The sequence below is a fragment of the Notamacropus eugenii genome, chromosome 1 (assembly GCF_028372415.1).
Source record: "Notamacropus eugenii isolate mMacEug1 chromosome 1, mMacEug1.pri_v2, whole genome shotgun sequence".
In the NCBI taxonomy this organism is placed as follows: Eukaryota; Metazoa; Chordata; class Mammalia; order Diprotodontia; family Macropodidae; genus Notamacropus; species Notamacropus eugenii.
Window position 1 is genome coordinate 344,332,153 of NC_092872.1, and position 14,975 is coordinate 344,347,127.

Sequence of the window (14,975 nt, forward strand, 5' to 3'; positions counted from 1 at the left end):
GACTTCGTATTTCAGTTGGGTTTTGAAGGATGGATAGAAATTGAGTGAGTGAAGAAAGGGGAGAGAGACATTTCAGGCTTTAGAAATAATAGCAAAAGCAGTGTGTCAGAAAGGACAGGATAATTGTGGGAAAAGACAGAGTTCATTTTGTCTAGGAAACAAAATTCAAGATTCATTATGTCCTGACTGCCCTGTCTAGGTTCAACCTCGTGGGAAATCAAGAGAGCAAATCTAGACATGTCACATTGAAAACTGATGAAGGCTTTTGCTCTTACTGTTCTCTTCAAGGCTCATGTTATGGTGAAGGCATATCCAGTTATGCAATTGCTTAATGTAACTTCAATTTTAAATCTGACTATTCCATACTATATTATGTGGATAGAATATTTTAAAATTTTTATATTGAAAGATATGGACACTAATTCTTAATGTTCATACCCATCTCATTTTGTGTATGCATATGGGAATGTTAATTATATTCAGCTACTAGGGTGTGGGGAACAATTGTAAAATTAAAATATTTCTGTCATAATTAGAAATATTCTTCGATCGGAAACTGAGAGATTGACAGGACTCTGCCATGAATGGGAAAAGAAACTTACACTGGATATTCCTGATGATGGTAAGAAGATAACATTTATGTAGTATCATCTCAAATTTATTTTAGTGATTTTTTAAAATCTAGAGTTGGTCTATTTTAGAGCTTGATTATTGCTCAAGGATAAATTTCTGTTTAGTATGATGTTAGCATTACTTTTCTTGTATTTCTGTGCTAGAATGGAATATGGCTAATAGGACATAAATAATTTGTGCTATTTGATCATAATTTTTCCTTTGACTTAGAGGCCATTTTTGGTCTTTTTGACCATTTTTATTTGCTACCTCAGTAATCTGGCTTCCAGCTTCACACTCAACTGAAATTTCTCTCCTCATCATAGCTGCCAAAAATTTTTACTAGGTCTGATCACGTCCCCCATACCCTGTCCCCATATAGTAAAGTCCAAGTGCTTCCCTATTGCCTCTATTTATTAGACAGTTTTCTTCCCATGAAGAGCACTGGATCTAGAGTCAGGAAGACCTGAGTTCAAATGTGACCTTAGACACTTAGAAGCTGGGGAAGTCACTTCACCTCTGTCTGCCTCACTTTCATCAGCAATAAAATGGGTATAATATGACGCCTACTTAATAATGACAGCTACCTCCCGGGTAGTAAGGATCAAATGAGATAATAATTATAAAGTACTTAGCATAGTGTCTGGCACATAGAGTAGGCACTTAATAAATGCTTGTTCCTTTCCCTTCCTTCACCCCCACCCAAACTAGCTATCTGGTTGTGTGACTCTGGACAAGCCATTTAATCCCTCAATAATTTCCCCTCTGTCCCCAGGCAGCTTTCTAAGACTATCAATTACAGAACAATTGCCTGTCTATACTGGGGTTGATAGAATGAGTTTCCTATACCAGTGACATTACGGATCTGGACCTCCCCTTCTCATCTCACATAACTCTCCCACTCACAACCCCTGCCCCCATAAAGGAAAATTGGGGTTTGGGATCTTCTCTGCACAGTCAGGTGGCAGATTTCAGGCTAAATATTTGTGCTCTATGAATGAACTGTTTTTTTTTAAAACCTAATTTTCAAATAGCCAAAGATCTCATTCGCACAACAGTTGGTCAAACAAGACTCCTTATAAATGAAAGGTTCAAACAGTTTGAAGGATTGGTGAATGATTGTGAATATAAATCTGGCCAAAAGGAGATTACCTGCATGGATCTGGATGGATTTTGGGATATGGTCAATTTTCAGGTAAGTAGTGTCTATTGGAAATAAAAGTCAAAAAGAATATAGTTTTGAGAAAAGAATTTTGGTCTAAATTTCCTAGAGGAAGGTAACCTCGGGTAAAATTTGGCGTTGATGGAAAAGTCAAAGTTTTAATGGTAAATTTGGTTTTATGATTGCCATTTAATCAGGAACTAGAACATGTATAGAAAGGCATGTAAGCCACTTAAGACTTGCCTCAAAAGATGTTCCTTAGCCAAAGTGAAACTATAATCATATTTGAAACCTGGTTATTGGAACTTGCCATTTTTAGATGCTATGGGACTATTAAGTGACTGTTCTTCTGAGTCTAACTCCAGGTGTGGGTAGCAAGAAAGGCGATCTGAGCCTCTAATCCATGATGCCAGTAAGCTGATGAGATGCTGGTATGAACTGCATAGGTGATCTCAAGGGAAGGGTGGGAGAGTAGCTGTTCAGCATGGGCTGAGATGGGATTCTCCTGACTCAGTTTCCCCACTGACACCCGGTAGACTTTAAGCCTGACTGAAGGCAAGTGGACAATCTAATCCTGCCTGGAATTGACATGAAGTTGGAGAGATATTGTAACCCTGCAATGTCCTTACTATTGGTGGCAATTTCCTATAGTCAAAAGATTTGTAAGCTTAATACCAGATCTATTCAGTTATAGGTTATGGGTAGGGGAACATCCAAAGTTGTCTAAAATTAAGCTATTAGGCATAGGACTTTAGACCAACAACAATAAGTTAGGGTCCTTTAATTCTTAGTAATACTGTGGAGACAATTAGGTCAAGAGCTTGTGAATTTAGCAACATAAATATTATTTGTGTCTCAGTTGGTTAATGTTTAAAAAAAAAAATTCTTTTGTGGTCCATATTGTAAATGCTTCAAAAAGAAGTATCACCTGACCAAAAGTTTGAATTGCTTTATCTGTTTTTAAAACTGTTTTAAAACTGTGTTTTAAATAAATAAATAAAAGAATATAGTTTTGTTTTTCTTCCATTAACATAGTAATGATGTTTAATAGGTGGAATAGGTGTCTGGATTTTTCCAAGAGTAATATGAATCCATAGTCACAGTATGTTTAAAGTTGAGTTTCAGACTGAGCGCTATTGGGTACTGCTTTCAACTTTTTTTAGATACTACTTTCTTTCCAAGAATCTTCATTAAGAATTCTAAGTCTGAAGGTTTTATCTGCCATTTTAGAGTGAAGACCTGGCCTTAGGGACTTTGTTCATAAGCATAATCCTATATGTGTTTTTTAGAAATGTAAGCATCATTGCATACTGATAAAATATCATTATTCTAAATCACTTAACCACATTTTTTAAAAAAACAAACTTGGTGATTCTTAGGAAGAATGTGTAGCTATTATTTTTCTCATTTCTTTTTCAGCTTGTGGCACCAGTCAATCACTAATAACATTTATTGCTTATGTTTACATATATTTAGTCAGTTTACCTTGTACTGTCTGTGGAGTTATTTACATGTCACTACTGTGATTGTGATGAAGTAGATGGGTGATAGGTATTTCCTGTTTGATGCAATCATTGGGGAGACACCTAGCTATTCAAGTGACTAATCCAAGTTCCCACAGAATTGGAGACAGTTTAAAACTGGGGCCTGAGCTTCCAGTTCTTCAGTATTTAATTCCAGAACTGTACTAATGATTTTAATTGTCCATTATAAGTACATCTTGATGTTATTGGAGTTGTTTAGTCAGTCACTGTTGTCATGGATTTATAAACAGTTGAATTTTCATCTATCAATAGGTAGAAGATGTGAACAGAAAATTCGAAAAACTGAGTAAGCTTCAGGAATCAGAATGGCAAGAAGAAAATACCATAAGCCAAAAAGTTATCCGGGTAAGCTAGTGACCTCAAAATCTGGTCTCAATTCTTCCATAGTCTTTTAACTGAACATTTTTATTATTCAACTCTGAAAATAGTTAGTGGACAATTTTATTTTTCATCACTAAACAGAATAATTCAACAAACCTTTATTGAGCTCCTAGTATGTGTAAGGCACTATGCTGAGTCCCCAGGAAGATAAGCCCCCTACCCTTAGGAGTTTAGTAGGAGAAGAAAGATGTACAGATGCCTTGTTTCTTGCAAAGGCCAATCCTTCTACATTCCTTAGATCCCATCCCTTTCTGTTTTCTTTAGCAGATTGCCCACACCATCATGTATCCCACTTTTCCCTAATCTTCATCTCTCCTTATCTACTAGCTCCTTCCCAGCTATCAAAAATCAAGCCCAGGTGCCCTCTATGTCTAAAAAACCCTCACCAGACCCTGTCATTTCCTCTAACCATTGCCCTATATTTCTCTTCTCTTTGTCTTCCTTCACTTCTCTCCTTTCCATCTCTTAGCCTTCTGCAGTCTGACTTCTCACCTCCTTCATTACACAAGTAAAACTGCTCTTTACAGTGTTGCAATGTTCTCCAAACCTAAAATCCTCTTTTCATTCTTCTTCCTTGTTGACCTTTCTGTATCATTTGACGGTGTTGACCACCCTCCCAGGTACTATCTCTTCTGAGTTTTTATAATGCTACTCTCTGAGCTGTTTCTCAATCTCCTTTGCTACCTGTAGTTGTATTTCAAGATTCTTATGAACCCTCTTCTCAACTATATGCTCTCAGGAACACCATCTTCTCACAAAGGTTTAATCATTCTCTATCTTCAGATGGCTCCCAGTTCCATATATCTAATATATCTAACCATAGTGTCTCTGTCTGTCTCCCTCTCTTTCCTTAGCTCCTATCACCAACTGCCTGTTAGATGTTTAAGATGACCCACAGACATCTCCAAACCCAACATGTCTAAAACAACTGATTATTTTTTCTCCTGGACCCAGCCCACTTCTGAATTTCTGTGTTAATGCACAGGGCACCACCATTCTTCCAGTTTCTCAGCTTTGCAATCTTGACATTATCCTCAGTTCTTCAGCCTCCACAACTTTAATCCGTTCCCAAATCTTGTTGTTCCTGCCTTTGTAAAATCTCCCAGTTAGTGCCCTCCTCTCTACTCACAGCCACCACTCTAGCTGAGGCAGTTGACACTCCTTTTTCAAACTATTGGATTAGAAAGCATTGAAAATTCAGGAATGGAGCTTTAAATCAAGACTGGAAAAATGAATTTAGATACCTACATCTGTGTTTCAAAAGTTCATTATTAGTAGTAATTAACATTTCTAATATGAGTTTCTTCTCTTTGCCAAGGGTTTTTTTCTTTCCAGGCTCACTGTTATAAAACAGTGTTTATCTATACCCCTTTGAAGTTTTCTAAGGCTTTTATCACAGTAATAAAGGAGAAGCAGACTAGAAGGGTTACCTATGAAATGTCCCATCCACCCTCCTTTTTCTTTATTTAGAATCTTTAAGGAAAGGGAAGCCATAAGGATATATGCCAAGAGATCATAAGAGAATTGGGGTATCCTCAGAATTTCTTGAATGAGATTGAGGAAATCAGCAGCAGTTAGGGGAAGAGCGTTCTTGAATGGAAGGTGGGGTGAAGGTTCTTAAGTTCTTCACACTGGCAGTCTACTATCACCTGGGAGTGAAGTGTGTTGGAGAGGTTCTGCTTTTTGGACATTCATCACAGACACCATACTCACCTGGCTTTCTCTTATCTCTTTAACTGTTCCTTCTCTGTCCTCTTGAGTGACCTTGTTTTTGTTTTTTTTTTAATATTTTGATAATTATATTTCAATATAATTAGATTTTTTTGTAATCCTATGTATTTTGTTTTTTACATTTAATGACATTATTCTGAGATGGAATCATAGGTTTTACCAGACTGCCAAAGGAGTCCATGACCCAAAAATGGTTAAGAATATTTGTTCTAAGTTCTCTCTCAGTGACCTTTCACTTCATGGCTATGGAAGTGGATTGTAAAACCATCACTAGCCTTTGCTCTATATCTTCCCTTGGCAGTAAAACCTTTCAAGATGGAGAGCCTTTCAAATTCACTGTATCCAGAAGTGGGCTTATCTTTCCCTCTAACCCTATTCCTCTTCATGGCTTTATTATTTCTAACATATTTACCACCTTAGATTCCCCATGTTCAAAACCTTCCTATTATCCTTGGTTCTTCCTCTTACCTCACATGGAATCTAATCAGTTACCAGGTTCTGTTGATTCTACATCTGTAATTTTTTATATCTGCTCCTTCTCTATTCCCCTCCTCCTCCCCTAGTACAGGCTCTTAGGACTCGAGTCCTAAACTACCTCCATTCTCTTCTCCCTTTCCAGTGGTACCAGAATTTTTAGAACTGAAAGCCTGCTGAAGTCACTCTCCAGTTTTGTTGACAAAACTATGCATTAAGTAAAACCTTAGGATGTATAGAGGCAGAAAATAAGGAACTTAGCCAACGGAAAGTAAACAATATGCTTTCTTTCTTTCTTTTTTTTAATTTATTTATTTATTTAAGTTTTCAACATTCATTTCCACAAAATTTTGGGTTCCAAATTCTCTCCCCATTTCTCCCTTCCCCCCTTCCCAAAATGCCGAGCATTCTAATTGCTCCTATCACCAATCTGCCCTCTCTTCTAACATCCCTCCCTTCCCTTATCCCCATCTTCTCTTTTGACCTGCAGGGCAAGATAACTTTCTATACCCCATTATCTGTATTTCTGTTTCCTAGTTGCAAGAACAGTACTCAACAGTTGTTCCTAAAACTTTGAGTTTGAACTTCTCCCCATCCCTCCTTCCCCACCCATTCCCTTTGGGAAGGCAGGCAATTCAATATAGGCCATATCTGTGTAGTTTTGCAAATGACTTCCATAAGTAGTCGTGTTGTGTATGACTAACTATAATTCCCTCCATCCTATCCTGCCCCCCATTGCTTCTATTCTCTCTTTTGATCCTGTTCCTCCCCAAGAGTGTTGACTTCAAATTGCTCCCTCCTCTCATTGCCCTCCCTTCCATCATCCCCCCCCACCTTGCTTATCCCCTTCTCCCCCACTTTCCTGTATTGTAAGATAGGTTTTCATACCAAAATGAGTGTGCATTTTATTCCTTCCTTTAGTGGAATGTGATGAGAGAAAGCTTCATGTTTTTTTCTCTCACCTCCCCTCTTTTTTCCTCCACTGAAAAGTCTTTTATTTGCCTCTTTTATGAGAGATAACCTGCCCCATTCTATTTCTCCCTTTCTCCTCCTAATATATTTCTCTCTCTCTCCACTTAATTTCATTTTTTTAAGATATGATCCCATCCTATTCAATTCACCCTGTGCTCTGTGTGTGTGTGTGTGTGTGTGTGTGTGTGTGTGTGTGTATCCCACCAACTACCCAGATACTGAAAAAAGTTTCAAGTTACAAATAATGTCTTTCCATATAGGAATGTAAACAGTTCAACTTCAGTAAGTCTCTTATGGTTTCTCTTTGCTGTTTACCTTTTCATGCTTCTCTTGATTCTTGTGTTTGAAAGTCAAATTTTCTTTTCAGCTCTGGTCTTTTCATCAAGAATGCTTGAAAGTCCTCTATTTCATTGAAAGACCATTTTTTTCCCCTGAAGTATTATACTCAGTTTTGCTGGGTAGGTGATTCTTGGTTTTAGTCCTAGTTCCTTTGCCCTCTGGAGTATCATATTCCACGCCCTTCGGATCCCTTAATGTAGAAGCTGCCAGGTCTTGTGTTATCCTGATTGTATTTCCACAATACTTGAATTGTTTCTTTCTAGCTGCTTGCAATATTTTCTCCTTGACCTGGGAACTCTGGAATTTGGCCACAATGTTCCTAGGAGTTTCTCTTTTTTGGATCTCTTTCAATATTTATTTTGCCCCCTGGTTCTAGAATCTCAGGGCAGTTTTCCTTGATAATTTCATGAAAGATGATGTCTAGGCTCTTTTTTTGATCATGGCTTTCAGGTAGTCCCATAATTTTTAAATTGTCTCTCCTGGATCTATTTTCCAGGTCACTTGCTTTTCCAGGGAGATATTTCACATTATCTTCCATTTTTTCATTCTTTTGGTTTTGTTTTGTGATTTCTTGGTTTCTCTTAAAGTCATTAGCCTTTGTCTGTTCCATTCTAATTTTGAAATAACTATTTTCTTCAGTGAGCTTTTGAACCTCCTTTTCCATTTGGCTAATTCTGCTTTTTAAAGCATTCTTCTCCTCATTGGCTTTTTGAACCTCTTTTGCCAATTGAGTTAGCCTGTTTTTCAAGGTGTTATTTTCTTCAGCATGTTTTTGGGTCTCCTTTAGCAAGGTGTTGACCTGCTTTTCTTGCATCTCTCTCATTTCTCTTCCCAATTTTTCCTCCACCTCTTTAACTTGATTTTCAAAATTCTTTTTGAGCTCTTCCATGGCCTGAGCCCATTGAATATTTATTTTGGATGTGTGGGATACAGAAGCCTTGACTTTTATGTCTTTCCCTGATGGTAAGCATTGTTCTTCCTCATCTGAAAGGATGGGAGGAAATATCTGTTCACCAAGAAAGTAACCTTCTATAGTCTTATTTTTTTTTCCCTTTTTTGGGCATTTTCCCAATCAGTTACTTGACTTTTGGGTCCTTTGTCAAGAGTAGGGTATATTCTGGGGACCTGTAAGATATCAGTTTCTCCAAGGTCGCACAATCAAGTGTGTATTGGTCTGGGCGCAGGGAAGGATTTATGTGCCCAGAATCTTAGCAGAGTTTCCTCTCCACTGGCACCTGACCTACAGTTCCACCAAGCTAGCACTGGTGGTGTGGGATTTAGTTAAGCTGTGGGGACAGGGCCTCCATTCAGTGCGAGACAAAGACCAGCTGCCTCAGGACGTCTACTCAGGGCTGAGGTAAGACTTAGCCTTTCAGTGCCCCCAGGGGTTTTTATGATCCAGCAATGGTCTCAGGCTTCTGTAGGGGCTGCCATGAGATCTCCTGCCACCTGCCCAATGTGAAGGCCCTTCTCCCTTCCTGGCCAGCTGAATAAACCTCATCACTGACCTTTGGTGCCTGTGGGTTGAGGGATCTGCAGATGCTCTGCTGCTGGGACTGGGGATTCCATGACTGGAGATTCTGCCCTGGAGGGCTGTTCACTTGCCCTGCTCACAAGGTCAGGGCTGGGCTGGACGACCTTGCTGGGCTCCGTGCTCCGTGCTCCATTCCGCAACCAGTGCAACTGACATTTCCTGTGGGTCTTTCAGGTCACCCTGGGCTGGAAATCTTCTCCACTATGTTGTTCTCCACTTCTGCTGCTCCAAAATTTGTTGAGAGTCCCTCTCTACAGGTGTTTTATGGGCTGTGTTGGGGCAGCCTCCTTATGTGTGTCTTTCTACTCCGCCATCTTGGCTCCACCCCCAGCAATATGCTTTCTTAAAGCAATGGGTAGAACAAAACTACTTAGTCTGGTTTTCAGTGTAGGCAAGTATATTTAGATTGACCTCATGCTACTTCCAGACTTCTCTTCCTTGGGTGTATACATATGATCATAGCACTTCTTTGCTCACAGATGCTAAGTGGTTGCTTCTTCAGAGTTCAACTCTACAGTCTGATGCCTTCCTTCTTTTCTGCCTTTATCTTTTTCTGTTCCCCTCTATATGCTGTGTTCTCCAATCAAACTTTGCTATTTTCTCTGTCTCCCTTAATACCACTTCCCCAGTTTGTCTGACAAATATCACTTATCTGTAGATTCTCAGAACAAACTTCAGAGATCATCTAGTTGGGTCTATGCTAGGACAGCTTTCCTTTCTGAAATATCCCCAGCAAGTAGTCTTTGAGCTTTGATTTGAAGAGTAAAGGAAAACTCTTTATAAAGACTAACTTCAATGCCACCTTCTCAGTGAAATAGCTTTGATTCACCCAATCCCCTTAATTGGTGAAATTTATCTTTTACCATTTTAATAAACTATTTTTCTGTCATGTATTATAGTTATCTGTGGGTTTTATTTTTATCTTAACCTATCCACGATCAAAATGTAATTCTGTACAAATAAGAATCCCCTCTTCTTTCCTCACCTTTGTTGCTCTAGATAGACCTAGCACAGTCATCTGCATACAACAGGTGCTTAGTAAAATGTTTCCTGAATAACTTACTGTAGGTAGAAGTGAGCATCTTTAATACGTCATTAACTTTTTCTCTTTTTAGAAGAAAGCTGTACCAGTTGAAAAATGCAAGTCAAAACAGGATGATGCTGCAAGAACTGCAGCTCGAAGTCGCCTTGCTGCTCTAAAAGCTTCAATGAGAGAGAAACTTAAGCAGGAAGAACCTCCCTTTGAGATTGCAGCCCCCATGGTATCAAAAGCAAAGGAAATTGACAAGATAGTTTTTGATGCCGGGTTTTTCAGAATTGAAAGCCCAGTTAAATTATTCTCAGGTTAGTTCTGTTGCTGAAAGTATTCATCAAGTAGAACTTTGTATGTGTGTAGGGTTTAAAAGGGGGAACTAAGCCAATGGAAAGGAAATAGTGTATTTTCTTCAAGCAATGAATAGAACAAGAATATTTACTCACATTTTTTTGTTTTGTTTTATTTTTTTCCCCAGGGCAGGGAAGTGTATTTATGATTGGCATAAATATGTAAAAAGCTCTTTAAAATATTTTTTTCAGAGTTCTGCTGTACCTTTTATTTCATTTTTATCTTCATAATAGTGACTATCATCAATGGACAGATGAAGAAACTAAGTTCATAAAGTTTCAGTGACCTGCGCATGGTTACATGGCTAGTTGGAGAGAAGTAGGTCTAGAATAAAATATGAAAAGGTAGCATAAATAATTCTCACTTGACTGTATCCTTCCCTATTTATTTTGTTTGTAATCTTAATACGAAGATTTGTCAAAGTCATTACTGTAAATTTTATTGGTCCAAGATTGTTCTCAGTACTTCTTTTTTGTGAACAAGCTTCCATTTTCCCTTAAGATCACTGAAGTGGGGTAGTGTTTTCTGATGGCAAGATCTTTGAGCTGGTAAGGAGGGAAGAGCGATAATGACTGTGAGTCCAGCAGGCGGAGGGAGTTCCTAGCTGTTTTATTTGCCCTGCTGGGAATCTCAACAAACCTCAGAGATTGGTGTGTGGCCATGGCAATTGGCCTGAAGGACTACTGGGCAAGCCTTTCAAAGACCTGATCCTAGAGGGCAGTCTACTAGTTGGGAATAAATATACTTGAGTCTTTAGGGTTTTTATGCCTAATAGGTTTCTATGGTGTCATTAGAAAATACACCATTCTGGACTCAAGATGCAGAATAAGACATAATTTGGATATGGTCAATGAGGAAATTTATTTTGCTTGTCTATGCATGTTTGTTACAAGGGTTTTGTTTTGCTTTTCCAATATTTAAAAATAATTTTTTTTAAAAAAAGAAAAATATATCATCTGAATCCGTTTTTAGTACTTTTAAGGAAATCATTCTCTTTTTCTTTCACTACTTTCCTATTTATTCAGTGGTTATCTGTTTCATCAGTTTCATTTCCATAGGCTACATTCAAGTGTCATTTAACATGAAATGAGTGATCTTAGCTGCCAGAGCTAAAGTTCATTTCAAAATTATCTCGAGACTTAATCCTTGGTAAACATTCTATTCATTGTATTTAGGCAATAAAGTATGGTGGGAAGAGCATCAGACTTGGAACCAGAAGGCCTAACTTTGAGTTTTGCTTGGAGTACTTAGTGGTTATGTGACCTGGGCCTCACTCTCTCTGAGCCACAATTTCAACTCCTCTAAAATGTGGATAAATAGTATTTGCATTACAAGACTAGGCAGTGTGCTGCAGTGGAGAGGATTGAATTTGAAATCAGAATGCCCAAATTCTGGCCCTTCCAATAAATAAATACCTGTGTGGCTGTGTGTCTGGCCACAAACTAAATCCCCTACCTCACAGAACTTTCTCATAGGAATAGATAGCAGGGTAGTGATGACTTTAGTTCTATCTTGCAGATCGTAAAAATTCCATAGAACATAGCTCTGCAAAATGCTGATCTAGGAAAGAAGCACAGATTGGCCTTGAGATAAGGTAACAAAGGGGAATGCTAAAAAAATTTGTCTTATAGAAGCAGCAAGTGAAACCATTGAATAAGGGCAAGCTGATCACAGGCTTTGACGTAGTTGAGTATTGTGACTGTTCCTCCTCAGTGGGAACATCTCAATGGAGGCAGTGCAGCAAGAGAAATAGACTCTAGTACGACCTAAGGCTGAAGTGACCATGCCCAGGCTGTGGATGCATCAGTGCCCTGGGTCAGCTTATGTGGTAGAGAGAGTGACTCCTGTAATAGCTTCTTCAGGACTGGAAACTAAACTAACTGAACTTGTCTTGGGGTCCTAACATGTGGTCAGTGACAGTTCCCTGCAGCAGCAAGCTCCTTGAGCTTTGCCCAGTCTATGAGCCTGCGTTGTTCACCCAAGGAAGGTTCAAAGTAGAAAGGACCTCAGTGATTGTGAAGCATAATAATCCCCCCTCGTTTTACACATGAGGGAACTGAAACCCAGAGACATGCAGTGACTTGCCTGAGGTCGCACAGTCAATAAGTGGCAGAGCCAGAGCTGAGGCCCAGGTCTTCTGTCTCTCAAGGTTAGTGCATTGCTCATGGTATCCATGCTGAGCTTGTGGCCATATCTGGAGAACAGGTTGATTCCTGATTTCTTTGCCCAGAGAATTGCAGATTTCATGTTTGCCTAAAGTGATTCAAGGTTTTGCTCAAGTGTCACGCCTTTTAGTAGGAGGCTTTTCTAGATTTTCATCTCCTCTCCTAGTTAGTTGTTAATGGTATATCCTACCCTTACTGAAGTTATCTTGTATATTTCCTATTTATTTATCATTTTGTATTGTTATGTCTTATTGTTATATAAGGGAAGGTGATGTTTCTTCCCAATAAAATAGAAGTTTCTCCAGGGCAGAGACTTTTCATTTTGTACTTTTAGTACCTAGTACCTTCAATAGTATTGATATTCCAACATCTTAGTTTGGAGTATTATGATTTTAAAAAAAAAATTAAGTAAAATATGATAAATCTTACCTTCCTGGATATTTCCAAAGTTGTTTCAAGTTAGGTTCCAGCTGTTCTTACTGTATTTTTTGCTCCTACTATTAGAAAATGCTGTTGAGATTTTTTACTTCTTGTGAAATTGTTAAACACTATTTTTTTTCTACTTTAGCTATCAGTGTGTCTAAAGAGACTGTTCATAACAAAACAGATGATCCAACTGAGCACAAAACACCTGGGAATAAGAAATGAAATCTTCTTGAAGGAAACTGGAACCACTTATGTTCCCCTCTCCCACTGTATCACTAATGTAAAAAAGCCACAATAAACCCTGACTGAAAACTGCTGGAGCCCATCGTGAAAGTTTTGTAAGGCTGTGTTTTCAAAGGATTATACATTGGCTACAAAAACCTTTGTGGACGCTGAGCCACCTGGGAACATTGTTTATTTAAATACATTTCCAGAGATTTCACTGATCATTGATGTTGAATCTTTATTATTTTTATTATTGCTATACTATTCTTTTTTATGTTAGAGTGATTGTATATGGTAAGATATTTACAGAATACAGTATTAAAGGGTGAAACTATTTCCATACATGCTTTGTATGTTTCAGTTTAATTCAACATTAAATATTTATGTAGTTGGAATAAACATAGCAGTAATAAATTTATGTTTCTATAGCATTGTAAGATTTGCAGAGTGCTTCATAGTATTCTTCTCAATTGATCCTCACAACAACCCTGTGAGGTGGGCCCTGTTATTGTCCCCATTGAATAAGAAATCAAGGTTCTGAAAGATCCAGTGACTTGCTCCAAGTCACAGAGCTAGTAAATAACTGAGGCAAGATGTATAATTCAGGTCTTCCTTCCTCCAAGTCCAACACTATCCATTAGACCACCTGCTTTTAAAAAGATCCTTATATGCATTAATATATAAATTAATTTGTGGGGAAAGTTTGTTTTCTTATAGGAAGTGCTATTGTTTATCAGAAAATGACTAGTTTCACATAATGGCAAGAAAATGTCTCAGACTTTTTTTTTAATGTTAACTTGGAATTACAGTGGTAATGACCATTTTCTACTTAAGGAACACAATCCCCAAATCAGACAACATTGTTAGAATAATTGGTTTAGAAAACTAAACCTAACAAACTCCTTAGGTTAGTAATATTTGTACCATTTTTATTTTTTGTAATTTTTTTCAAATCATCTCATTGGGAAATTTAGCATTTTCAAATGATCAGGTATAGGAGCAACTTTCTGAGATCATTGTACATTGTGATTTCATCTGCTATGTGAAGAATTAAATCTTAAAAGTTATCCTCACTTTTCACTGCCCCCTTTATTATGAAATTCTTGTAATTGTAAACAAATAAAACTTCTCCCTCCCCAAAAATTTACACGTTATATACTGAATAACTGCTCTTAATAAGTTTGAAGTTTTAACCTCAACTGAACATTCAAAAACAAATAACTTTATTAAGTATTCTCAGAATGAATAGAATTGGCTTGATTTTTTTTCAGGGAAACCATAGTAATTTTCCAATAATCATAAATGAAATGGCTTTTAGAAAATAGGCATAGTAACTGCTGCTTATAAATATAAAGACCTCCAGTATACAAGATTCACAAGCCTATCACTCCATACGTATACAGGGTATTCCAAAAGTCTCAGTGCAGTTTTCAACTTCTTCACCTTCTGTCTCATGCTAATCTCATTTTGTATAGATAGGAGAGTAAGTCTATAAGTACCTTAGGGTCTATGATGTTATGGTTCAAGTGTGCCAGTTCCGCTGGCTTTGATTCCTTGCTGGATACTTTTTCAAATCTTTAAGAATTATCTATACTGTAACTGAATTGAAATTACACTATAATTGAACTGAGTCAATTAGAACATTATAGCAATTAAACAAGATTTCGCAAGCACTATTCAGATGTAAAGCGTCCAAGATGACATTATGCTTCTTGATTATGAAAAAAACAACCCACTTGATTCCATAGAACAGAGTGCCACTCTACAGAGAGACACAGGCCAGGTGTCTCCCATCTATACATCGGGATTGTTTGCTATTGATATAACAACAGGAATAGCCTTGTTTGGTACCAATAATTAATATCAAGACGTAAAACAGAGAGTTTACGCTTGCCTCTATGATAGGGAAATCCAGTACAGAGCTCAGAGCAAGAAAGGGATTCCCTGTGGATGATGGTGTCCTCCAGATGCTCTTATTTGCAGATAGCATTGTGCTATCTAAACCATTGCAGAGTCCCCTAAAAGA

General features: G+C 37.9%; 1 protein-coding gene across 6 annotated transcripts in view; it reads left to right on the forward strand.

The window, feature by feature from the left end:
- Nucleotides 1-13,386, forward strand: part of DLGAP5 (DLG associated protein 5) — a 39,576-nt gene extending 26,190 nt beyond the window's left edge. For 4 of the 6 annotated variants that reach the window (XM_072629989.1, XM_072629990.1, XM_072629991.1 and 1 more), the window contains exons 11-15: nt 537-622; nt 1,647-1,807; nt 3,571-3,663; nt 9,865-10,093; nt 12,867-13,386. In XM_072629989.1, coding sequence (XP_072486090.1) covers nt 537-622; nt 1,647-1,807; nt 3,571-3,663; nt 9,865-10,093; nt 12,867-12,946 — 649 coding nt within the window. In that variant the 3' untranslated portion in view covers nt 12,947-13,386. Of the gene's footprint in view, nt 1-536; nt 623-1,646; nt 1,808-3,570; nt 3,664-9,864; nt 10,099-10,366; nt 10,482-12,866 lie in introns of those variants that run through there. The other 2 variants (XM_072629993.1, XM_072629994.1) reach the window with 2 other exon arrangements.
- Nucleotides 13,387-14,975: the final 1,589 nt, after the last annotated feature.